At 46.2% G+C, this 27,152-nt stretch overlaps 1 protein-coding gene across 1 annotated transcript in view; it reads right to left on the bottom strand.

Annotated features, from left to right (window-relative positions):
* Nucleotides 1–26,462, bottom strand: part of MAST1 (microtubule associated serine/threonine kinase 1) — a 101,927-nt gene extending 75,465 nt beyond the window's left edge. Inside the window, exon 1 of the mRNA XM_083592797.1 lies at nt 26,336–26,462. Coding sequence (XP_083448923.1) covers nt 26,336–26,374 — 39 coding nt within the window. The 5' untranslated portion in view covers nt 26,375–26,462. The remainder of the gene's footprint in view (nt 1–26,335) is intronic.
* Nucleotides 26,463–27,152: the final 690 nt, after the last annotated feature.

Genomic DNA, 27,152 nt, shown 5'->3' with positions numbered 1-27,152 from the left:
CCACCCTCCATGAAGTAAAAATAATAGTAAGGACATTCATCCCTACTATTTATGTAACTCATTCTTCAGTACACATCATTTATATGGAATGTAGCTGTCCTGAGGGAAAGTGGAGCACAACAGGTAGCCAACAGTTCTTCATTCCCAATAAGCCATTGCATTCTCCTCAGAAAGTTTGATGAGGGAATGGGATACCCAGAGGTAACCTAGACGCTTCTACCATTTTCTCATGGTCGAAAAAATACTATTGGAGAGGTGGGGAAGACAGGGAGACTTGTGGTGGCAGATACTGCAGAGCACATAAATCTGTGGTAAGCCCCCACAGAAGGGCTTTGCAGAAGAGGTCAGTTAGGCCAAGAAGAACACATATTTGCCATGACTCCATGAAACACAAGAGGACAGGATGTATATGCTACATGCATAGAAACCAGCTTTCTGAAAAACTCAGCTTTCACATTAGGAAAGAGAGAGAACAACAATCTAGTTCATGGGTAGGCAAACTTAAGGCCCGGGGGCCGGATCCGGCCCAAACACCTTCTCAATCCGGCCCGCGGACGGTCCGGGAATCAGCGTGCTTTTACATGAGTAGAATACGTCCATTTATTTAAAATGCATCTCTGGGTTATTTGAGGGGCCTGCCTGGTGTTTTTACATGAGTAGAGTGTGTCCTTTTATTTAAAATGCATCTCTGGGTTATTTGTGGGGCATAGGAATTCGTTCATTATTTTTTCCCCAAAATATAGTCCAGCCCCCCACAAGAACAGTGGACCAGCCCCCTGCTGAAAAAGTCTGCTGACCCCTTAGTCCTTATATCTGTAATGACAATTGAAAGTGGGGTCACTGCATGCCTGCTAAAGACCCAAAGGAGTTGCCAACAGGATTTCCCAGTGGTCAGAGGCATCTATAGCTTCCTGCCCCTGACTAGCAAAACCAGAATAAATTATGCATAATAACAGTAATTGTCCAAAGTGCATCATAAATTATGTAAAACAAGGGAAATGGGGCAAATGTGCTCGATTTACAGCGTGTACCTAAATCACAAAGTTTTACCTTTTTTTGTTTGGACTGCCTGGCTGCATTGTTGCTCTTTTTTCATTTTAGCGCAGTGTAAATGTATCCCTGTTTATGAGGCAATCGGGTGATGGACAAAAGAAAGAGGGTCATACCAGAGACTGTCCTCACAAAAGGCTCAAAGGTGGAAATGACGAAAGAGGTAACAGGTCAGGTGAGCTAGGTGAGGGAACCAACGGGGTGCGGGGCTGGGCTGGCAGCATCAGAAATAAGAAAAGGGAATAAAGGAAGGATGGGCGAAGAAAATAAAGTATCAAGGCTACAACCATATGCCCACTCACTTGGAAGTGAGCACTATTGAACCCAGTGGGGCTTACTTCTGAGTAAGCATGTTTAGGATCACACTGAAAGACAAGCAGGCAGGCAGGCATTGAAGTTGCTTCCTGATATTAGGTTTCTTCAAGACAGGAAAGCACTTGATTCTCTCAATGTAACAGGTAGCATTAGATATATTTTCTGGTGAGTTATTTTGACAGACATATTGGATTTTCCAGATTGTCCAAGTGCCAGCAGAATTGCTAAATAGCATATTCATGCCAACCACTTTGCAGTACGGATTTCAATTTCTGCTTACCAACAGGGGACAATGTAAACAAAGTTATAGGTCCCTCTCTACCCAGTACCATTAAAATGTATTGTTGCATGCCAGCCTAATCTCTGAGTGGTGCAAGTTACAAGGAGTTCCAGAGACTCACCCAAGGTTTGTCTTTTCTTTTGGAAAGGAGGCACAGCAGAGACTGCAGTGTCTTTATGATATATGGTTTAGTTACACAAATATACAACCTGAACCTATGATGGAGGGATTCACAGCAACAGCACCTCAAAGGGGTCTTGATTCTTTCTGATACACAGGCATGACCATAAATGCTACCCCCACTTCATTCACAGTCACCAATGCATGTTCATGTGCCTTGATACATCTCCACAATGCTCTACATCACACACATCAAAAGAACCCCAAAGCCCCTCCTTAACCACTCAAATTCCCTCTCAATAAAGGGCTCGCACCCATAAGACATTAAAAAATTTAAAGGGACAACCTGCCCAAAGCTCCGCTGTCAAAGTTGTTGCACCACTAGCGACAGCTCAACACAACTAGCAGGCAATTCCGCTGTTCCTATGAATGGAACCCCCTCTGTGTCGATGGAGCAAGTCTCGTAGCAGGATATTGACACTTTCTATCAGAACCGGAAACAATTAATCAGACTTGTTTTCTAAGGAAAAATGTGCATCCAAATGAAACTATGTATAAAATGGTTTGTAAATACTTTGTCCTTTATAAGGGAGTTCTAGAATCACTCACACACTCATGCATTATGGGAAACCTTGTCTGCCATAATTCCCTAAGCAGGCAATAGCGTGTGCGGACGCTTATCAGAGGAAGCGTCCAGAAAGGTTTTCCTTACACAGTGGTTTCTGGTGGTAGTAATTGACAAAGTCCACTGCAATGTTCACCGAGACTGTCAGATTAATGAAGTGCATGGATCCTGTTGATTACGTGGATTGTCATTTGAATGTAACTTGTGATAACTGCTTAGAAAGTCCTGTATCCAGCCAGGCCTTTTTATTTTGGCTGCATCAAGTGCTGCTTATTATCTATAAAGCCCTAAAAGGCTTGAGATTAGGCTATTTAGAGGGCTGCCTCTTCCCCCATGAACCTGCCTGTCAACTGTGGTCATCTTCTGAGGTCTTGCTCTGCATTCTGCAAGTAAGGTATGTGCAATTAATGGAAATGTAAGACAGGGCCCTTTGGGTGGAAGCAGGTAAGGACATGTTTGTTCCACCAGGCTTTTAATACACCTTAATTTTATCTAGTTATGATTTTGTTCATCTGTTTTATTTTGGTTTTGAATACACCTTTTAATTGCATTGGTATTTTATTGCTGTGAAGCACTTTGGAGGCTCTTCTTAGAGCTAAGGCAGGATGGAAAAGTCCTATAAAGTCTAATTCTCAATTACCACCCTGCCCGTTCCATATCTTTTGCTAAAACCCAGACCATTTTTCCTCAGCCTGGTGCCTTCCAGATGTTGTTGGACTATAATTCCCATCATGACCAATGGTCAAAGAAGATGGGAATTGTAATCCAGTACTAGACTGGGGAAAGCTGACCTAGACTGATGCCCAAGCTATTTCCTGAATTGACTCCAACCTAACTTTCCCTTCAGTTATCTCTTTCATTTTAAGGGCTGGCTCACACATGCATGTTCATCACAATGACTGCAGCATCAGGTGGCACTTTGCAAATGAGTCACCATCACAGGTTTAACTCCGCAGAGAGAATGTCCTCCTCACCTCAGGCAAAGTGCTTTTTGAGGTCAGCTCACACATCCAAAGCCAGTCTTTGCCACGGGCGTCAGCAGCCCCACAAGAAGTTTTCCCACTGCCTTGCCGTATTTCCCCCCTACAATTCATCCCAAAGCAAGCTTGAGATCTGCCTCAAACAAATTCAACAGTGTGTGTATGTGATGCACTCGAAACACAATAGCCTCAGCTCCAGTGACGTGTGATATCCTTCTAAACCTGATGACCCAAGCAGCATTTCATGTTTAAACCAAGGCCTCATCTGCTACTTTTGCCGTGTAAACACACCAGGAGCTGGCTGCAGCAGTGCTGGCATGCTTATGTTACAGGGGTAACAGCTGAGGGCCCAAATGGCAAATGAAGCTGGTTGGGCAGAATAGAAAATCAATTTTAACCCACCCAGCATCAAGTTTAAATCAAGCTATGCACTAAACAAAATGGCAAATGCCACACATGTGACAGAACAAGGTGGCAAAACAGCAGGGGAATTCTGAGCAGGGTTTGGTGGCAGAAGTCCAGGGCTCCTATAATGCAGAATAAGCAGACGGACCCAGACGGGGCTGGCTTACCCATTTTTTTATTGATCTTTATTAGTTTCAATTAAAAAAAGAGAAGTCTATATATACAGCAATATTCAGTACCAAAGCTGGAACAAAGAAGAAAAAAGAAGATAAGGAAAAACAAGTACATAATTTTATACAATTCTTCTATATGAATATAATAACAAATTGTCCTTTATAGTGGTACCTCGGGTTACATACGCTTCAGGTTACATACGTTTCAGGTTACGGACTCCGCTAACCCAGAAATATTACCTCGGGTTAAGAACTTTGCTTCAGGATGAGAACAGAAATCGTACTCTGGCAGCGCAGCAGCAGCGGGAGGCCCATTAGCTAAAGTGGTGCTTCAGGTTAAGAACAGACCTCCAGAACAAATTAAGGACGTAACTAGAGGTACCACTGTATAGTTCATACAAATACAATTTCTTAGGTGGGGGGGGAGATTTCTATAAACTTTTAAAAGACTTCCAAAAAATTTTCGTTTGCTGTGTCTATTCTTTCCTTTATAATGAGCAGGGTTTACCACATTTTGAAATAAGTGAAGTACTGTAGTACACTTTACCATCCGAAGGCAGGAGGGGGCAGCAAAGGCCATTAAGTCCAGAGTCTAAAATTACCTAGCTGTGCCACTGTGGCTGAACCATTTTGCAATGGTAGGAGTGGACTCTCTTCACTTCTGCCTGTATGTGAGAAGGTGCCATTTGTGAATGGCAATCTGCCCCCTATAATTCCCTGTAAGGAAACAAATAGCACTCTCAGGGATGTTCTAAGCCCGGCCTGCCTCCCACATGCCATACCCTCCCACATTTCTCCGACGAAAATAGGGATGTCCTCTTCCATAATGATAATTTTTCTATTTATACTCCACATTTCTCACTGAGTTGCTCCAGCTACACTAGGCAACTTCCAACACATATAAAAACATAGCAGAACATGAAACATTAAAAAAACACTTTCCTATACAGGATTGCCTTCAGATGGCTCAGGGGTCGGATAACTCCAAACCCTCCAATATTTCTCCAATGAAAACAGGGACATCTTAAGGAAAAGTGGGACATTCAGGGATCAAATCAGAAACCGGGACAGCTTCTCTAAATCAGGGATGTCCCTGGAAAATAGGAACACTTGAAGGGTCTGATATGCTAGTTTACTACCTGCAAGGAACTCTGTGTGTGTGTGTGTGTGTGTGTTTTAACAACATGGACCATTAAAAAAACCCTGCAGTCTGAGGTAGTACATTCTAAAGGTAAAGGTAAAGGTACCCCTGCCCGTACGGGCCAGTCTTGCCAGACTCTAGGGTTGTGCGCTCATCTCACTCTATAGGCCGGGAGCCAGCGCTGTCCGGAGACACTTCCGGGTCACGTGGCCAGCGTGACAAGCTGCATCTGGCGAGCCAGCGCAGCACACGGAACGCCGTTTACCTTCCCGCTGGTAAGCGGTCCCTATTTATCTACTTGCACCCTGCGGTGCTTTCGAACTGCTAGGTTGGCAGGCGCTGGGACTGAACGACGGTAGTACATTCTACCACCACACAATTTCACCTTGTCATTCTGCTGCTTGTATAGACCTAGACTAGGCCTCAGACGCAAAATTATCAAATACTGAATAATCAGAGTGACCAGAAGTAAGGTAATGTCTAGGCACGTATGAATCAGCCTTAGGCCAGGTGGCAGAATGAATGGACAATATTATTCCATACTGAAGGCGGGGAAAACCATAGTTCAGTGTTCCCCTAGGCCAGGCTTCCTCAAACTCGGCCCTCCAGATGTTTTGAGACTACAATTCCCATCATCCCTGACCACTGGTCCTGCTAGCTAGGGATCATGGGAGTTGTAGGCCAAAAACATCTGGAGGGCCGAGTTTGAGGAAGCCTGGCCTAGGCAAACAATTAACTGCAAGTAGAAAGCCAGTGCAGCAGGTACAAACTCAGGCTAGGAATCTTTCTTCCTGTGATCCTACTCTTCTTCTTGCATAGATGTTATTCCAACACATCGTTTGTTGTTGTTTTTAAGGATGTGGTAAATTGTCTCTGGGCTCAGTGATTCCATGCTAACTTCCAACACATTTGCTTCCCCTTCCCAAGAGTCTTAGGTGTCTACAAGACTTTGCTGCAACAAACTAAGGTTATAGTGCGCATATAGCATTCAAAGCACATTATTTCCATCAAATAATTCTGGGTGCCATAGTTTACACCTCAGAGGGTTACATTTCATAGCAACCCTTAACAAACTATAATGTCCAGAAGTCTTTGAGGGGAAGAATATAACTTTACAGGGATAGTGTGTACAGCCTCCAACAAGGCTATGTCTCTGCATATGATTTGTCCCTTTGATGACAACAGCAGGCTGAGCTGAATGTGAAGCACATCCAAAATTCCTTTTTCTGGGAGGAGGCAAACAGAGCCTGGGGCAAGGGAATCCCCCTGTCCACCCTCATTTCAATGCGGGTTGTGCCAGAGATTGTCCCGGTGGACTGTGCCCCAGGTAAATGACCAAAGAGGACGTGTCATTTGGTGTATCTGCCCGAAGCGCCCATTTCCCCCTCAAATCAGCTCCATTCTGGGTGGGATATTCAGGGCCAATGCAAAATTTCGTTTTCATTTTTGTTTATTTGGAAACAAATGCCAGGTGGATTATGACCAGAATATTTATCTGCCATCCAAATTTCCAAGCAGAATACGCCAAGGTTAGGTGGGAGAGCGGGAGGTTCAGTGGGGAACAATAGCACAAGGGGCGGTCTTATTTTTCTAGAAAAAGAGGTGCCGGAACTCACCAGGAATGCCTCCCTTATTCTCTTATGATGGCAATTTCACCACCTGAGAGGTGGCAGAACAGAGTTCTGGCTGAATAAAAACCCTGACAAGGGGTTATGCTTCAACACCACATTACCGCACCAGTATGTTTCTTTCCACAGTTGCTCCAGGCAAAGAGATAGGTAAAGTCTAGAATGACAATTCTATTCTCTGGAGACAGAGCCTCCTGGTTCTTTTATATGCTGTTTTTCTCTCACACCCAGGGCTGAAGTGAGAGAAGCGATGGAAAACAATAAACGAGTGTAGCTATGATTTGACAGTCATAAGTCCATCCAGAAACAAGACCACAGCTAAGACAGAAATAATTAAAAGCGTGAAGTTTCATTTTAAAATACTTAAAATGATTTCCCTGCCAATGCCAATATACAACATTGTCCTCATAATGCTTTTTTTTGGGGGGGGAGGGAGGGGCACAGTGCTGTAGCTGAAAGAGAGTGGCTGACAAGAAGCCTGCAATACAGCCTACTATTAATATTTCACAGGGCTGCACCAAGATATTTTGCTGAGTGAGGAAGAGCAGCAAATGGTGCCCACCAGTCAGGTACAAGCTATTTTGCCACCTGACGTGGAAAATGCTACAAGTCTCTTTTCCTGGAAATTATATAGTTGTTGAGCTTTTGTTTAGGAAGACCCCCAAACTGCTGAGCTTTTTAAAGGAAAACCCTAGTTGTTCAGCTATTATTGTTATTTATTTTTTAACTGACTTGCCTAAGATCCGGGACAAAGCGCTGCCTTTCATAAATTCCCCCCGGACATCAATTCCATCTCTTAGCATCAATTCCAGCCATTGCTTGTTAACTTACCACAGTGATCATGTAACCACTTGGTAAGCTGGTCATGCATGCCAGCTTCCATGCCTCAACAGAAAGCTAGAGGAGGCTTCTCTTTTCTTGCAAGGTGTTGGGTTTTTGGTTTGTTTTTTTTTAAGTTCTGCTTGGCATGGAAACTGTTTATCATCGATACACACTACATAGATATAATTTCAGTATTCAGAAACACCAGTTCCTTATTCTCAGAGTCTAATGTGTCTATTAACCTCAGCATCTCAAAATACTGAAGGTGCAGTTCAAATTCCACTTGCCATTCTACTTAAATCAAGCTGGCTTCATTTGTTATCACTTGACCCATGGTTAGCCCCAGTAATGATCTTATCTGTCAAATCTTTACTAACTGCTGGTGTTAAATTCAAGGCAGCATTTCAGCAACAACTTGGAAGCATTCATTTAGGCACTAGATCCTGCAGCTACTTGCTGCATACATTTAATAATCTGGGGCAAGGGAAGTGAAGTGCTTATCTCCAATTATGGTACGTTAAAAGGTGCTCCTATCTATTTTGAGATCAAGAAGCAGACTATCAACAGCTGAACCCAGCCTCCCCCAAGCTGGTGCCTTCCAGATGTTTTAGACTCCTCCCCCCACTAGGCCCTGGCCAATGAGAGTTGCAGTCCAAAACATCTGGATGGCACAAGGATGGGAGAGGCTAGTATAACCTTAATACCCCACACAGTGTCTTCTATCCTTCTTTTGTAAAACCTTCCTCTATGTGTGTGTATCTTGGCATAATTTCATACATTTGTTCATTTTAAATCCATCACTATCTCCAAGCTCTCACAGCAGCAGCCAGCATTGAGGCCTCTACTCACGCAAACTACCTACCCAGGCCAAGCATGACAGTTCCCACATGCAGGCCTGCAGCATATACGGTTATATTTTGTAGTGACTTTTGGCATGTTGCTGAGAATACTCAGAAATATTCAGCACAGTCAACATGTGTTGAGCCCTGCTGATATCGCTGGTTTAACACGTGACTGTCTCAAAATGGGTGAGCTACAGGTTCTGAGAAACCAGAAAGAACTGCAGCTGCCACACTGGGCAAGACATATAGGTCATAATATTGAAATGGCTGCATGGGAGAAGCTGTGGAATGCAGATTTAAAATTTACAGCAGAAGGAAAACTACATGAAAATGATGTATAGATGGTATTTCTTTGGCAATCACTCGTAGCCGAGTAAGATTGTCTTCCATAAACATGGTTTTAACAGTGAGTCAGTAAGTGACTATGGGAGCCAATTCTGGATCCACACATCCTTCCACAGTAGGGACATTGGTTTCCAGGCGGGAGTTGATCACAGTGTGGATTTGCCAAGCGTTACTTCCTCTTAGCACATTTCTCCTTTTCGTCCTGAGTTTGAGCATCTTCAAAGCCCAGGACACCTTTGGTAAAGGCTGTTCTCCAACTGGAGTGCTCGCAGGCCAGTGTTTCCCAGTTGTCAGTGTTTATACTACATTTTTTAAGATTTGCCTTGAGAGAGTCTTTAAACCTCTTTTGTTGACCACCAGCATTACGCTTTCCAGTTTTAAGTTCGGAATAGAATACAGTGGTACCTCGGGATGCGAACGGGATCCATTCCGGAGGCCTGTTTGCATTCTGAAGTGAACGTAACAAGCAATGGCGCGTCTGTGGGTCGTATTTTGCTGCTTCCACACATACGCATGATGTCATTTTGAGCGTCTGCGCATGCGCGAGCGGCGAAACCCGGAAGTAACGCACTCCGTTACTTCTGGGTTGCCGCGGAGTGCAACTCGAACGCGCTCAACCTGAAGCACATTCAACCCGAGGTATGACTGTAGTTTCTTTGGAAGATGATCATCAGGCATCCGCACACAGTGGAGGAGCTTCATGCTCCAGCACCAGGGGGGTGGGCAGAGAGCAGGCTAGCGCATGTTCCGGGGCGGGGCACACCGCCCACAGGGGCGGGATGTGCATTCTGGGGGTGGGGTGCCCAGCGTGGGCAGGAGGCAGCCGCGATGGGACCCCACCGGGATCGCGTTGCCAGGGGCTGTGCACTCCCCCCACTCTCCTCTTCCTCTGCCAGTGTCCACACAACATGACCAGTCCAACAAAGTTGATGTTGAAGAATCATTGCTTCGACACTGGTGATCTTTGCTTCTTCCAGTACACTGATATTAGTTCGCTTGTCTTCCCAAATGATGTGTAACATTTTTCGGAGACACCGTTGATGGAATCTTTTGAGGAGTTGGAGATGGTGTCTATAAGTGCTCAATCTTTCACAAGAATATAGTAAGGTTGGTAGTACAATAGCTTTGTAAACAAGCATTTTGGTTTCCCTGTGAATGTCCCGGTCCTCAAACACTCTGCACTTCAATCGGGAGAAAGCCGCATTCGCAGAGTTCAGGCGATGCTGGATTTCGCCATCAATGTTGGCACTTGTGGAAAGATAACTGCCTAGGTAGGAGAAGTGATCAACATTTTCCAACGTTACACCATTGAGTTGGATTTGTGGCGCTGCAGAGGGGTTATTTTGTACTTGTTGGTGCAGCACTTTGGCTTTTGTGGGATGTTGAGTGATAGGCCAAGCTTTTCGTAAGCTTCTGCAAAGATATTTAGGATGGTTTGGAGATCATCCTCTGAGCATGCGCATACTACATTGTCATCAGCATACTGAAGCTCTATGACGGAAGTTACTGTAACATTACTCTTTGCTTTCAGCCTGCTCAGATTGAAGAGCTTTCCATCTGTTTGATATATGATTTCTACTCTGGCGGGGAGTTTCCCTTCAACAAAGTGTAGGATCATGGCAATGAAAATAATGAATAGAGTTGGAGCAATAACACAACCCTGTTTAATACCTGATCTCACTGTGAATGGTTCACTTTGAGAGCCATTGTTATTTGCGATTGTTGTTGTCATATTATCATGGAGGAGCCGAATGATGTTTACAAATTTATCTTGGCAGCCAATTTTCAGAAGGATAGTCCACAGGGTATTTAACCCCTAGTGGCTTAGCAAAAAGGTATAAATCAAAATCAAACACATGCTGGAAATGTAAAGAAAAAGAAGGTACTTTGTGGTGGTCTTGTAAGAGAGTAAAAGCTTTCTGGGAAATGATTTATAATGAATTGAAGAAAATGTTTAAGATAACCTTTAGCAAAAAAACCAGAGGGTTTTCTTCTAGGGATAGTAGGTACAGAGATACCAAAAGACCCCCCAAAATAAAATAAAAACTGTTTATGTATGCTACAACTGTTTTTTTGCCCAGAGGTGGAAAGAATATGCAGCACCAACCAACGAGGAGTGGCTGATTAAATTAATGGACTATGCCGAAAGGGCAAAACTAACAGGTGTCATAAGAAACCAAGAAGGAAAAAAATTCAATAAAGACTGGGGAAAATTTGTGGAATATCTGAAAAATTCTTGTATGCAAGTAAGTTCATTAGCAGGGTTAAAGTAAAACAAGCAGTTAAACATGTTATCCAGAGAAATTTAACCATAACTTAAAAATGGATTAATGTGGAAAATGCAATATAAAAAAACTAAAATAAAAAAGAAACCGCAAAAAGCGGGAGGAAAGTCAAATATGGATATGTATTGGAATTGTATGTGATCTGTGTATTTCTGATTTGTATGTCTGTAAATTTTGGAAAACTAGAAAAATAATAAAATAAAATCAAAATGAACTGCAGCTGCCATACTTTGCAAAACCAGTAACAAGAACCAGCCAATTTTGGATTTCTGACCCATAAAGTACATGATTGCTGTTCTCCCTTTGCCATTCATTCTGCCTCTTCCCTACAGCCTACCATGCTCAGAAAATGCATGTTCATTAGATGTGGGAGGCTAGAAGCATCCCACTCCAATAAGTGCAAAATTCTCAACAGCAGAATATGGGGGCAATACTTGAGAAGATGCAAGATATAGATCCCAGTACATAGAGCCAATAATAACATAAAGGTGGAAGAAGGAGATATAGTTTGACATGAATGTCTTCATAAAACACAGATTTCACAATGAATTCACATGCTAAAATTCAATTAAGCATTATTTTCTCCAGGGAAGGAAGATATCTTCAACCTATCTGGGTGACAAAGAGTAACATTACAAACATTCAGAGGGAAAATATTTAAGACACCTGCAAAATGGTGCTTGATGTATTTCTGGACAGCCAATGGCCAAGTATGTATACAGTGGTACCTTGGTTCTCGAACGGCTTAGTTGTCGAACAAATTGGGTCCCAAACGCCACAAACATGGAAGTGAGTGTTCCGGTGTTACGGAAATTACGGGGGGTAGGGACACGTCTTTAAAGTTGTTAAATGTTACAAATATTATGCATAAATGTATCCTTTCGACTTGACAGCTCAGGGAAGTTACCTAGCTTTAAAAATCATATAAAATCAACTCCTTTGCCAGTTTCCTTCATTCCACCGCCAATTTGCTTCATTGGCCAAGGACTTGGAAACCACTTGGTCCCCATCATAATCCCTCAAGCGGGAGGTCACATACTCACACGAAGGTACTCATAGGTGTCAATCGCTGGGCAAAGGCACTCCTCCGGACTTGCCCAGGGGGCAGACTATGCAAACCAAAGTTCTATTGTCCCTTTGTAGTAGGTGCTCAGAATGTACTTCCCAATACATATCCTGTATCCACCTGTTGCCCCAACACATTCCTCCTATGTTAATCAGGATTTAGCAATGATGTAGCAATGATGTAGTGATGATGCTTAATGAACTGTATGCTGGGATAAGATAGAAACTTTTAAAAGTCCTTGTCACCCCATCTTCGGGGTTCAAAATTCCTCTTTGAACCTGTTGGGCAATAAACTTTGGTCTACAGCTATTTGCTCCGGTTGGTGGCTAGACTCCTTCCTTTATTCCGCAGGGACCAGTGGGCTCTGCCCGATGAGCTGGGTGACTGAGCAGCCTCGCACCTAGATTTTTCCGTAACATCCGGTTTGCGAACATTTTTCAGAAGCTGAATGTCCGAAGCGGCTTTCGCAGCTTCCAGTTGAGTGCAGGAACCTCCTGCAGCCAATTGGAAGCCACACATTGGTTTTTGAATGGTTTCAGGAGTCGAACAGACTCCCGGAACGGATTAAGTTCGAGAACCAAGGTACCACTGTATTTTATTTATTAAATTTGTATCCTGCCCTTCTTCCCAAAGGAGCCCAAGGCACCAGGATGAGCAACCTTATACTCCTGAAGAGCCGGGCAAAAAATTCACTGTGAGGTCCCAAAGGGCCTAGAACTTCTACAATATTGTTGGGGTGCCAATAACTAATAAACACTATCCTCACTTCTCAAAATGTTCAGTACTTTGTTCATTTCCCCTTTATCTTACACTCTGGGTGAGTTTTGCAACCTGGGCAATGTGCCAACACCATTTGCACCATTCTGTTAAAGAGGCTACATTAGAAATGCACCATTTGCTGGGTACTTGAATTTTGGTATTTGATAGCAAGTTAAACTGGGATTCACCTATAGTGCTGCCTTATGTCCAGAATTTCCTTGACATAGTCGGGATTCAGCTGTCATAAACACCGTCCGGGCAGAAAATCACTTTTTGAAACAATGTCCGGGTAAATCCAGATGTATGGCAAATTTCCTTAAAAATAGCTCAAAATGTTTTTTTAAAAAGGAAAGGGAAAAAAACCTCAACAACTTCGGTCAGAATTAATAAAAGCTCAACAACCTTTGTGTTGGGATTTTCACTTTTTGAAATATGGCAACCCTACCTAACAAGGCACAAACAGCAAAATGTAAGCTATTGGTTTATGCACCAAAGCAGTGAAAGTGGAACTGTACAGAATGAATGCGGGTAATTTCAAGACCACTGTAGAGCACTGGCAAGGTTGGGGTTCTCTTAAACTATAGTTTATATAATATTAAGATAAAATACACTAGGCAAATACATAAATAAAACCTGACTAAGATAAGAAACTAAAACAACAATAAGAAGCAGGGCTTTGTAGATTAAAAAAAAAAACACCCTATGAAAATAAATAAAATTTATTTCTTTGACAGGTAAACTGGCCTGGCAAACTAAGGCAGAGAAATGAATAAAGCAGTTTTTGAGGAAGTAGCTAAGCAGGTCTCTGGAGGCAAACAAGATGAGTCTTGCAGTTCTTTAAAAATTAACAGATCAACAGTGGTATTAGCTTTCTCTGTTGGCTCTGTGTGTGTGTGTGTGTGTGTGTGTGTGTGTGTGTGTGTACAAACAAATCCAAATGACAAGAAATGGGATTCCACCAAAACATTAGGAAGAACTTTCTGGTGGTAAGAGCTGTTTGTCAGTGAAACAGACTCCCACAAGAGTTTCACTGGAGGTTTTTAAGCAGAGGTTGGATGGCCATCTGCCAAGGATGATTTGCAGGGGGTTGGACTAGATGACCCTCAGGGTCCCTTCCAGCTCTACAAGTGTATGATTCTATCATTTACGGAGGTAGAATTTGTGGGTCCAAAATGCCATCCACGTAAAGAGGCAGAAGCACATCCCTAACATTTCTATACAGAACGATTCTTCTTTTTTTTTTTTATAAAATTTTTATTGGTTTTTTAACACATAATAATAGACAATACAAAACAATACAAAAACAAACAAACATATAAACATGTATAATTTCTTCACATTTTTTCTTAAACCTTCTTTCATCGACTTCCTCATACCTCCCCTTTCTGCATCCCTGTTTTAAAGTTTTCTAGCAAGCCCCAATGTCAACTTATAACACTTTTCCCCCCTTTGAATCCTTTTTCTCATATCCAATTATTTGTCCCCGCAATTCTGTTTTACCTGACCCAAAACATTTTAGCATTCATTAACTTTGCAACAGTTCTTGAGATAAACTTTAAATTTCTTCCAATCTTCTTCCACCGTCTCTCTCCCTTGGTCACGGATTCTGCCAGTCATCTCCGCCAATCCCATGTAGTCAATCACCTTGGTCTGCCATTCTTCCAGTGTGGGTAGTTCTTGTGTCTTCCAGTACTTTGCTAGAAGTACTCTTGCTGCTGTTGTAGCATACATAAAAAACGTCCTATCTTTCCTTGATACCAATTGGCCCACCATGCCCAGGAGAAAGGCTTCTGGTTTCTTCACAAATGTGCATTTAAGCACCTTCTTCATTTCTATACAGAACGATTCTTCAATCAACAAGGGATTTGACACAATTTCTCTTGGCATTCTAAAAAAATTGCGAGGGTTTTTTGTTTTTATTTTTTTTAAAAAGCAGATTAGGAGGCATTTCCACCATGTGGGTACACACTTCATTGGAAACCTGTTTCAAAATCTGGTAACCGATGAATCACTGTCAAGCTCGGAGGAGGTGCGAAGTCAATTTCCACAGGTGCACCATCTTATATCACATGTTGTTTTAAAAATGACATTAATCATACATTGCCATTTTCAACAAGTTCTAGGTACTCTGGCAAACCCAAGTTCAACAAAATCATCATATCTGAATGATATGCATATGTGAGCCATTTCCTTTTAATCTTTCAAACACAAGAGTGGGTGGCCGACTGTCATTTTCTAAAAGCTACTTGTGTGTACGCATTTTTGAGAAACTGACAAGCAGCTAAATAAATGCCCTCGCACAGTTCAAATATGACATATCTATAGCATGGTAATCCTAATTAATTGGTTGGCATCCATCTGTCTCAGGAGACACTGGAAGAAGAGCGTGCCTTCAGGGATGAAGTCAACCAACTTGGGGAATCGCAGCACCTGCTGTGGCTGCACAGGCAGAAACAGGACCTCTTCAAAACCTAGTAAGTGACCAAGGAAAATGGATGCAGAAAGAGACAGGGCTCAGTTCCCCATAACAACATTGCCAGAGGGAACATAACAACATTGCCATTTCTTACAAAGATATATAACCACAAGATTGGGGGCGGGGTTAGCATAAGGAGCCCTTCAGCAAGTTAAGACAACACTCAGTCTTTGCAATATTTATTTTAGGGAACTACTCCCACATAGTCAGGCTCACTGCACCTGTCTTTCATTTTCTTTTTAACACAGCAACCTCTAAATGCATACAAATGAAACAAGTCTCAGATCCCAAACCATTCGTTCGCAAACCATGTGCCATTGTGCACCAATTGCGCCACTGAGGGAACTGCTTCGGGCTGTGAGAAAGAGCATTACGTAAGGCAGCTCTGGTGGTGAGCCCCACTCACCCACTCACCCAAGAGGCTGCCTGTTGTGTCTCGCCATGCTTTAGGGATATAATGGGAATGAATAATTTCACCATGCTGGGCCCACCTCTTCCTAATCAAGCTGCAGCTGGGAGCAGGTTATTCTGTTCTATCAAGTACAAATGGAATTATCTAGGCCAGGGCTGGCCCACCCAGAAAGCATGCTGAGGCAGCTGCCTCAGGGGGCAGGTCTACAGGGGCAGCAGATCCCAGTGTAGACCTTTATAGGCCAGCCTTTCTCTACCTGGTGCCCTCCAGCTATTATACTGAAGGGAGCTGCAGTCCAGAACAGCTGGAGGGCACCAGGTTGGAAGAGGCTGGACTCGTCACACAGGAAATCCCCTTACACCAGGTCAGACTATTGGTCCATCTAGCCAAGTGTTATTCCCACTCTGGCGAGCAGCAGCCGACATTCTTCCCATTAGTGTCATACCTCATGTTACATCCGCTTCATGTTACGTTCTTTCAGGTTACGTCCCATGGCAACCTGGAAGGGTTACTTCTGGGTTTCGCCGCATGTGCAGACGCGCAAAATGATGTCACACACATGCACAGAAGCGGCGAATTGCAACCCGAGCGTGCACAGATGCGCCACTGCGGGTTGCGTTCCTTTCATGTTGTGAACAGGCCTCTGGAACGGGTCCCGTTCATAACCAGAGGTACCACTGTACATCTATCTGATCATTTTAAGTGGAGGTGCCAGGGACTAAAACCTGGGCCTTTCTGCATCCAAAACATACGTCCAACCACTGTGCTTGCTGCCTTCCCCATTTGGTGCAGCAGAACTAGCTCACAGAGGCTGCCCCCTACCTCTCTGAAGGAGTGACTATGTTGGGCTTGCCCCACTCCAGCCAGGAGGTGTGTCCAGAACAGTGACTCATGCAGAAATATAGGGAGAAGCCTTCTTTGAAGGCAAGTCATTCTTATTCTCTCTTAAAGGAAACCCTTTCCCATTTACATTTAGAAGAATGCATAAGGAGCTGAGTGAGCAGGAGGGCCCCACAAGCACAGCACACGAGGACCCCAAACGCACCAGCAAGGGGCGCTTTCTAAGGAAGTCCCTCTCAGCAGTACAACACATGTTGTTTTAAGCTGTTGGGTCACCCATCTGCTAAGGAGCAATGAAAGAGAAAACCCTACCACCCCATCATGATCAGAACATTATCTGACTACCACAGCATCATGAAGAAGGGCAGTGGGGTGGAAAGCAGAGGGAGAAGGAGGAAGCACTGAAAACAAAGGCAGTCGTCAGGAGTGGGTGCCAGGAGCAGGTTAGTAATACTCACACAGCTTCAGTGAAGTTAACTTTTTATTCAAAGAAACTAGACAGCCCAGAAGGCCAGGCCTGCAGAGCGCAGCAACTCTTCCAGGTAGAACTTGCCCCTATGTGAGGACTAAAGGTCCTTGCCTTCTCATAGTTGCCTAAGCTTCCTCCTTCCCTGAGTCCTTCCCACGCAATCTGTGACTCTGTTGTATTACCTGTCTTTGCTCCACCCTCTTCATACCTCTTCTGGTTCTGGGAGACCAGGGGGGAGGGGAAGCCCCCCCAGACTTCTTCAGCAGCCTGCCTCATCTCTTCCTCTTAGCCCCTCTCCTCTACAGCCTCTGGTTCTGGGCTGCTCTCTGTCACAGCCTCTTCCTGCTCACTGAACCTTGTTGCCCCTTCAGTTTCTGACACCTCCTCCTCTGCCCCCTCTTTCCCCTCTGGCCACTCATCATCATCCAACCACCAATCCCCTGGGGTTTCATTGGGGGTTCCCCAGCTGGTGCCTCCCATCAACCCTCTGGATCCAGCCAGTTCATGAAAACAGTGACTAGCTAGGAGAAAAAGTCAGCAGTGACTCAGATATGGAGTAAGTGCCCCCTGCTAGGCAGGAAGAGGGGTGTTTATGTACCGAATGGTCTTTGAGAGAAGGCATGCTCACTGCCAGAGCCATGCTGAGGGACATCAGAGCAGCACAATCACTCTTGTGGTAAAAGCTGCACCTCTCACTGCTTTCACATGGCGATGCTCTCCGGAACCCAATTACACATGAGCGTTAGTAGCTTCTCTCTGCAGGCACCCTAATCTCACCCCACCTATAGCACACAAGGGAGGCTCTCTGAACACAGGGACACCACTGCTCCATTTCCGTGCTCCCTCTGCCAGTCCTAAACTACCCTCAGAACTGTGAACATGCAGAAGGTTACCTCTAAGATCAGTGAAAGAAAAGGCAGGCACACTTGAAATGTGTACGGTGGAACAGCAAGTGCAGGGTCTGAAGAACTGGGGATGCCGTTCTGTGGAGCTCAAAGCTCTTCTTAGCTACAGAGTTGTGGCAACATGATATGGCTAAAATTGGATGGAGTCAGGATTGGGGCATGTATATTTCATTAACCTCCCCCCCCTCCCCATCATAATGAAGACAGACCATACCTACTGTTTCAAACCAGAGGTGGGCAGCTGCAGGAGAAATATCTTTTTCAACAGTGGCCCAGTTATGAAATGCTTTCTCCAGAAGGGCCTGCCTGGCACAAACACTGTCATATTTTTGGTGCCAGGCTGGGACTCATATTTACTTCAATGCATTTGGCTGTGGAGATTTTCCTTTTCTGGAGGGGTGGGCTTTCTTGGGTTTGTTGTTTTAATGATGAGTGTTGTGTTGTGCAGCTGTTTTAGCTTTTAGCTATTTAGTATGACTGCCTTTAATGGTAAAGGTAAAGGACCCCTGACAATTAAGTCCAGTCGCGGACGACTCTGGGGTTGCGGCACTCATCTCGCGTTACTGGCCGAGGGAGCCAACGTTTGTCCGCAGACAGTTTTCTGGGTCATGTGGCCAGCATGACTAAGCTGCTTCTGGCAAAACCAAAGCAGTGCACAGAAACACCGTTTACCTTCCCGCTGGAGCAGTACCTATTTATCCACTTGCACTTTGACATGCTTTCAAACTGCTAGGTTGGCAGGAGCAGGGACTGAGCAACGGGAGCTCACCCCGTCGTGGGGATTCGAACCGCCGACCTTCCGATCGGCAAGCCCAAGAGGCTCAGTGGTTTACACTGCATGTATGACTGCCTTTACTTTATTTGAATTTTTACTGTATGCGTTCTGTATTATTTTTGCTGTATTAATAGAAGTTGCCTTGAGACCCTTGTGGTATAAAGCACTGTTGGCTTCCTTCTGTCTCAAGACAATGGAGTGCGCCTCCAGGGGTGAAGTCAAACCACTGTGTTAGGAAGCCAATGTGACCTTCCCGGGCACAAGTCTAGGCAGTATGTATGGAGGGTTCCCAAGAAGACAAGATGCCCCTCTCAGCCTCACTGATGTGGTCCAAAGGAAAGCAGAGCAATATGTTCAGCACCAGCTTGGCTGCAGCTGTTGCAGGAGGAGACATACAAGAGGCTACCCAACCATCTTAGGGACTCCACTCCGGATTTATATAAAGTTTACTCCTAAGTCTTTTTTTCTTCTGAAGGCAGCAAAGGTTTAGAACAGGGGTCAGCAAACTTTTTCAGCAGGGGGCTGGTCCACTGTCCCTCAGATCTTGTGGGGGGCCGGACTATATTTTTTTGGGGGAAATTATGAACAAATTCCTATGCCCCACAAATAACCCAGAGATGCATTTTAAATAAAAGGGCACAGTCTACTCATGTAAAAACATGCTGATTCCCGGACCATCCGTGGGCCAAATTTAGATGGCGATTGGGCCGGATCCGGTCCCTGGGCCTTAGTTTGCCTACCCATGATTTAGAATCAGAGTTTTCCTTCTCCTAGATGGGCTACCTGCATAGGCTGACGAGCCCCATCTGCCCCTCACTTCCCTCCACAGCAGGTGCAGAAACTGCCTTCTTGATCACTGCACCCACAGGCATCATGTGGGGGGGCCCAGGGGGCCCATGACCTTGGGTGCAGATTTTGGAAAGGGCGCAAGGGGGTGCAACCAGACACTCCCACAACACGCCCCCTCATTCGCCAAGCCACACGTGGGCTGGGCCTTCAGGGCTGGAGAAGCAGTGGCACTTCCTTCCCCTTGTGGCCAGTGAAGTGATGCCCGCACACCCCACCCCTGGGCAGGCCAAGAGGAAATGGGTGGGAGAACACTGCCGCCACCCACTAAGAAGAAGCAAGAGGCTCTTGCAACCTCCTCCTCCTTTGCAAAGGGGGACACCACAGGCTGTCGGGTGGGCACTCACACACCAGGTAGGCAGGGCATGAATGGCGCGTGACAGGGATTTCTGCATGGTGTGCTTGCTTTGCACACATACCCAAATTGTGCACCCAGGGCAATGGCCCCCCTAGCACCCCCACAATACGCCACTTTGATGCCACAGCCCTCAAGTCTGCCCTCGTCATGGGGTGCCTTCAAGCCTCTTTCTCCCTCCCCTCCCTCGCCACCAGCTCAGACTGCCACAGCTCGGTTAGAAGTGAGGGCTTGGGCTGGCGCGGGCACCCTCTGTGCCCCATCTCCCAGGCACACACACACGTGCACCCTGGGTGCCAAGAACCTGCACTACAGTGGTACCTCAGGTTAAGTACTTAATTCGTTCCAGAGGTCCGTTCTTAACCTGAAACTGTTCTTAACCTGAAGCACCACTTTAGCTAATGGGGCCTCCTGCTGCCGCTGCGCCGCCGCTGCACGATTTCTGTTCTCATCCTGGAGCAAAGTTCTTAACCCCAGGTAATATTTATGGGTTAGCAGAGTCTGTAACCTGAAGCGTATGTAACCTGAAGCGTATGTAACCCAAGGTACCACTGTATATGGTTTGTTGAACCAACTACAGTAGTACCCCGGGTTATGAACTTAATTCGTTCTGGAGGTCCGTTCTTAACCTGAAACTGTTCTTAACCTGAAGCACCACTTTAGCTAATGGGGCCTCATCCTGAAGCAAAGTTTTTAACACAAGGTACTATTTCTGGGTTAGCGGAGTCTGTAACCTGAAGCGTATGTAACCCGAGGTACCACTGTATTGGCCTCATCTGTTTAGTCTGCCTGAGCCCGTCTTCTCACGCTGGGGAAGTCCCTAACTTATCAAGGGTTTGAGACCCTTTGGCAACCTTCACCTGGCTTAGCCGGCCAGTTGAAGCCCTTTCCCAGGGTATGGCCACTGTCACATGCTGACAGCTCCTAGGAGCCACAGGTAAGGGCTGAGTGCAGGATGGGGACCAAAGGTGGACAAATTACCCAGGGAACACAATGCGTTCCCCACCAGAGGTACTACCTAACACTAAATAAATTACCTTAACACTAAATAAAAGAATAATAACAATCACCACAGGCCTTTCTCACCCAGTTCCCCACAGTGGCCAACCAGGCATGGAGAAGCATTGGCCTTTGGTCACTGGTCCGACTCTCCTACGAGTCAGTTTCGGGTGCTGCATTCTCCTTCTACATCCTTGTAGAGTGTCTTCCTGGAAGCGTGTCAGCTGTTGGCAACAGTCCCATAGGAGTCAGTCAGGGGTCTTTCTCCCACTCTGCTGCAACCCCCAGCCAGCCATGCTCCCAAATTTCCTCCTACCACAACACCAGATTTAGGGTGGTGCAGGCAGTTCCACTGCACAGGGTGCTGAGGTGAGGGGATCAAAAAATGAGAAGATCCAAAATGGAGAAGATCCATTTGGGGGGGTGCATCAAATTTTGGCATTACACAGGGTGCCATATTCCAAAACACTACTATAATCTGCCCCATCCATCGTGTGTGTGTGTGTGTGTGTGTCCCACCAACTGCGGACTTGGTCTGAAAGCAAAACGATAGTTTCTAGAGCAGAGAGGATGAGATACACGCTGCATTTGCAAGATATTAAAATCCCAGCCTACACTTACCTGTGTCAAATAGCCATCCTTGAAGGTGAGCCAATCAATGCAATGCTAGGGTGCTGTAGCTGTTACTCTCAAACTAGGACTGGGGGAGAGCTGGGTTCACATCCCCACTCAGCCATGGACCTTACTGGGTAGTCTTGGGAAGATCACTCCCTCTCCCTCTCCTAACTCAGAGGGCGATTGTGAGGGAAAAATAGGAAGAGCCACGACTACCACCTGGGCACCTTGGAAGATTGGCAAGATAAAAATGTTTTGCATGCATCAGCTTTGCATGTGCTCACCCCCACAACTTGAGTATTGTATTTGGACCATGGGCACCCTATCTGGCCTGGTCTGTCGCTCCAAGAGACTTAATGCAGCAAACCTAGCTATCAATAAGAAGTCCTGAGTTCAAATCTCACCTGTGCTATCAACACACTAGATGGCCTTCAGCAAGTCACACTAATATCATTTGTTTGTTTGTTTGTTTAGGAGAGGGCTGTTTAAAGCTAATAATATTGGGCCTACCTCAACCTCGTTATTGTAGGAGTTACTGTATACAAAGTGTCTAAAACGCTCCAACACTGACATATCACATTAAAATATTATGATAAAGGATTACTAGCTTTATAATTACTACATGAAAATGGTTGCAAGTCATGAAGACTGTTGCTAAATTCAAGTTACATTTAGAAGAATGTAAGGCATACTATTTATATCTGCAGCTCCACAAATAATATCGAAGCCACAGTATAATTAAGGCGTAGGGGTGATATTTTCTTTGTAGCATCGTGAAAACAGTAGGCAAAAAAACCCACGTCAGTCAATACACTTCATCCACATGTGATCAAATGGTACAGGAGTGCCTTTTCCCAGCTTCTGTCATTTCTGGACAGGAATAGCCTTATGCCTGTGACTCATGCACTGGCTACCTCAAAGTTGGATTGCTGCAATGTGCTCTATTGTGGGGCTGCCTTTGGGGCTGATCTGGAACCTGCAGTAGTGACAAATGTGATGTCTCGGCTACTCAATGGATTACATTATTGTACAGATATTATTACCCCACTCCTAAAGAGGCTGAATTGGCTGATCATTAGCTATCAGGCTAGGTTTAACTTCCTGGTTCTGGCTTATAAAGGTAAAGGTAAAGGACCCCTGACAGTTAAGTCCAGTTGCAAACGACTCTGGGGTTGTGGCGCTCATCTCGCTTTACTGGCCGAGAGAGCAGATGTTTGTCCACAGACAGTTTTGCCAGGTCATCTGGCCAGCATGACTAAGCCACTTCTGGTGAAACCAGAGCAGCGCATCGAAAAAAGCTGCTAGGTTGGCAAGAGCTGGGACCAAGCAACGGGAGCTCACCCTGTCGCAGGGATTCGAACCGCTGACCTTCCGATCGGTTTAGACCACAGCGCCACCCGTGTCCCTTTGGTTCTGGCTTACAAAGCTCCAAACAGCTTGGGACCAGATTGAAAAATTGACTCCTCCCATACTGCCCTGTCTGATCAGCTGTGGCCTCTTGGTTGTACAACATTGTGAAGAAGTGCATTTGTGGGTGATCAGGAATAGAGCCTTCTCTTGGTGGCTCTTGGTGGCATGTCCAGCTGGACACCAACACTGATGGTGTTTGGGTGCCTTCTGAAAACGCTTTTGTGACCCTAAGATCTTTGCTGCTGTCTAGTTCCAGAGGTAGTTTTGTGTTGATTTGCCCTGGATAACTGCTGTGTTTTATTTTTGAAGATTTTAACTGTTTAATGTTGTAACCTGTTTGATGAATCATTGTATTTTTCCTGCCGTGTAGCATATGAAAGGCAGTATACATACAAGACCAAAGTATTGTAAGGACCATTGGTAAAAGAAGGATGAGGAAATACTTAAACCTAACACCTAGACAAATAAATTAAACAATGGTTGGCTTACATGTGCAGAAACACAAACCATAGTCTGGATTTTGAACTCTGATTAGTGCAGAACATGGTTAGGCATGATGTCTGAAGAGATATAGCAAAAGATGTCTAGTGGACACCACTGAAAGATGGCATTTAGTTTCTAACAGTGCAAATTCCAGGACTGAGACTATCTGGAAACAACACTTTCAGACCCGGGAACCCTATGGCTTACTCCTGGGAATCTGTAGCTTTATGTCAGATGAAATTCTCTCTTCACATGGTCAGAAGCACTTTCATCACTTCTCACTTCATATGCTTCAGGACAGCCTGGGCATTGCATAAAGACACCGCAGATGGGCCTACATAAATTAATGAAACCCTACTCCAAGATTATATGAGTGATGGTGACTTTCTCTTCTCCATCAAGGAGACTGCAAAATGAGGTAGGGGAGGTTATGGATCACCGCATTATTAACTGAAAGTATTAATTGTCATCATCATAACTATTAGATTATCCACCCTTCACCGGAAACCCCCAGAATGGATTACAGCAAAATAAAATACAGAATAAAAACAATTGAAAACAAAATACAACCCCAAATAGAACTATGGAACTAGCTGTCCATATCCAGTCAACGTTTTGCTATTTCATATGTCTCTTAGCTTCCAATGTCTACCAATGTGAAATAAAGAGAAACAGATTTTCTCATTTATCACGTTTATATCCTCACTTTCCTCCAAGGAACCAAAGATCCATTTTATCCTCAAAAGAATCCTGTGAGTTGGATTACACCAATGATGGCTGGCCCAAGGTTACCCAGCTAAGAAAACATCTGATTTTGCCTGGGTCACCCCAGTCCCAGCACTCTAACTAGTACAGCAGCCTTTGCCAGCCTGGTGCCCTTCCAGATGTTTTGGATTACAACTCCCATCAGCCTTCAGCCAACATGCTGTGGTCCAAAACACCTGGAAAGCACAAAGTCGGAAAAGTCTGCACTACACTTTCTGCATCCTTCCAGGGACCCACTGCATATACAGCTCGGGAAATGGTAAATTTGGTTTCTTAGGAACAGATTGCTTACAAGAAATGATGGGCTTTGAAAAAGTTTTGTTTCCATTTTTAGAATGCCTCGCCTTCACTAAGCACGTGGTCCAGCCACGGGGACTTCTGCTGTTTCGCTTTCCCCTTCCACATGAGCTGAGTATCCCGTAGCTTTCTCTCTCTTGTATCCTTCCTTGCTGCCCGGGACAGTATGCAGATGAATGGACTATGCTACTCTCTGGGACCCTAGCATATGCATACATTCTCATGCCTCCATAATTCCAAACAATTTGTTTATATACCATAAACACCTTTCAAGCTCTGTGAAATAAGAGACCAAAGCTAAACAACTGTTAAAGCTAAGTATTTTTAAAACATATAACTAGAAGTGTCTGGACATGTGGAGAGGTTGTTTGTTACCTCCACAGCTCATACTGCCCGCAAGGAGCCAAGAGAACTGTCTATTGATTCAATTTCCAGGGGGGCTCACAAACAGATACCAGCCAGGCAGATCCTGCTTAGGCCCAGAGTCCATGGGACTCTGGGTGGGTGCCCCATTCTGTGTCTCTCATCATATCCATACTACTCCAGTTGTTAGATCTCATTCATGTCACAGTCCTAATTCTTCTGTGCACACAATGTGTGTTATCAGCACACATTGCTTCACAGAGCATTTGTGGAACTTCTGGAGCAGCCAAACAAAATCACTAATGTCAAAGGTGTGGTGGGTTGGCCTCCAGGGGCTTCCATTAAAAACCTTTAGCAACAGGATGTTTCCATTGCAGTCTTTTGCTGTTCAACATTTCCTAACAACCAAAGTGGGAAAGTGGGAATGAAATGTAGCAATGTAAAACACCTTGGCTTTGGAATGTGTTCACAGTCAAAAGCTCCCCCAGCACCCACTCCAACTCTTTCTCGCGGCTTTTTTTAATCCCCCGCCCCCTCACCCTTTTTAGTGTTTGTCAATTGCTCTATTCCATTTGGGTGCTGTCATGCTCAAGCTGTAGTTTACTCTACATATTAAGGTATATAAAATAATAATGTTTGTATAGCTGCCCTGATAATGTACTTAAAGCGTAGGGCAGAAATCTAAACAAGTTATTTAAGTAAATAAATGCAATAATTCTACCCCTTTTTATCCTTTTCTCCCTTGCCAGTGCCCTGTATTTAGAATGGAACTTCCTCGGGGCAGGGACTGCTGCTTGTCATTTTTCCATGCTGCCAAACACTACATAAACGGACTCTAGCCTGACCCCACTGGGAAATTCTTATATTCCTACGACTGAGGTACAGCCTCGGTCTCTTCAGTCTGGTTTTGCCCCAACGGATGGAGCAGGGAGAAAGGAGGCGGAAAAAGGAACCTTCTCCCAGATCTCATTTTCAGCAAAGCCAAATGATGATCCGCAAGCGCCGCTGATCTTTCCCTGGCGCTGCCCAGGGACTCGCGTGACCCCACAGCCCACCCGAGGCAGGCGGCCCTCGGCTTCCCCGCTGGTCTTCGGCCATTCCGTCCCCCTTCCCACTCCTCCCCCTGCGACACCAGAAGATTTGCTCGGGTCTGGCGTGCGGGGAGCGCGGCCACCTCCGGCGGCGCCCCCCTGGCACCAAAGGAAAGCGCCGCTCGGTTGGCACCGAGCACACCTGCGCCCTGCAGGAAGGAACAAGCCCGGACTGGGCTTCTGCCCGGAGGCTCCCCCGGGATGGAGGAGGAGAGAGCGGCGGCGGCTGCCGCCCTGTCTCTGCTGCCCGCCGGCCGGCCTGCCTGCCTCCCTGCGTCGGCGAAGAGGGCGCGCGGATTGCGCGCCGCATCCCCGGCACCGCGGCGGGCTTGGCCAGGGCGGCGCGGGCTTCGCTTTGGAGAGGAGGGAGAAGGGACCCGCCGCGCGCCCCGATTTACCTGGAGCCGCCTCCGGCGTATGATCCCGGAGTCGTCCATCGCTGGCCGGCCCGAAGAGCTCGCCCCATGGGCGCCGCGCGCCTAGTGCCAGCCGAGCAGAGCTAGCGCGCCTCCCGTGCCGCCTTCCAGGCCGCGGCTGCGCTGCGCTGGGCCGGCGCTCAGGGCGGGGCTGGCCAGGTGGGCTGCGCGGAGGGGGCGCCTCGCCCGCCCGCCCCCCGACTGCGGCACGGCCCCTCGCCTGGGACGCTTGGCCCGGGGCGCGCCGGGCGGATCCTCTCTCTGCGCCGGGGCAGCAACGCCGCGCCCCTGGGGCTCGCCGGCTGCATGCGCGCCCGAGGCTGGCGGAGCTGGAGCAGCGGCACCAGGAGGCGGCGAGGGCGGCGGCCGCCCCTCCCCGGCTCCCGCTCCTGCGCGCCGCGGGCGGGGCCGACGTGCGCTCCGGCTGCCACCAAGCCCGACCTGGCGGGGGCAGCGAGAGGATGCGGCGCCCCCTCGCCGGCCAAGTCCGGCCTCCTTAACCCTTTCCCCTCGGCCGCCTTGGCGATCACACGGCGCCGCGCCCGCTCCAGTGCTGAGGGTGGGGGCGCAGCTGCAGCGCGCCGGGCTTTGACGCACTCCCCCGCCCTCGGGCAAAAGACCCTCACTGAGAACTAGACTCTTGCCGTCTCACCTGCGAGGCAGCCCTTAAGAAAGAGCCACCCCACCCGCTATCTGCATTTCACGCGTCAGTGGCGCGTCTTGCCTCGGGCGCCAAAATGTCTTGGTCGGCCCGATAAGAGCCAACTCCTAGGGGCCGTGGGGGCTTCGACCCCCACAG

Source organism: Podarcis filfolensis (assembly GCF_964270895.1).
Source record: "Podarcis filfolensis genome assembly, chromosome: 17".
In the NCBI taxonomy this organism is placed as follows: Eukaryota; Metazoa; Chordata; class Lepidosauria; order Squamata; family Lacertidae; genus Podarcis; species Podarcis filfolensis.
The sequence above is the reverse complement of the archived record's forward strand: the minus strand, read 5'-3'. Positions and strand labels throughout refer to the sequence as shown.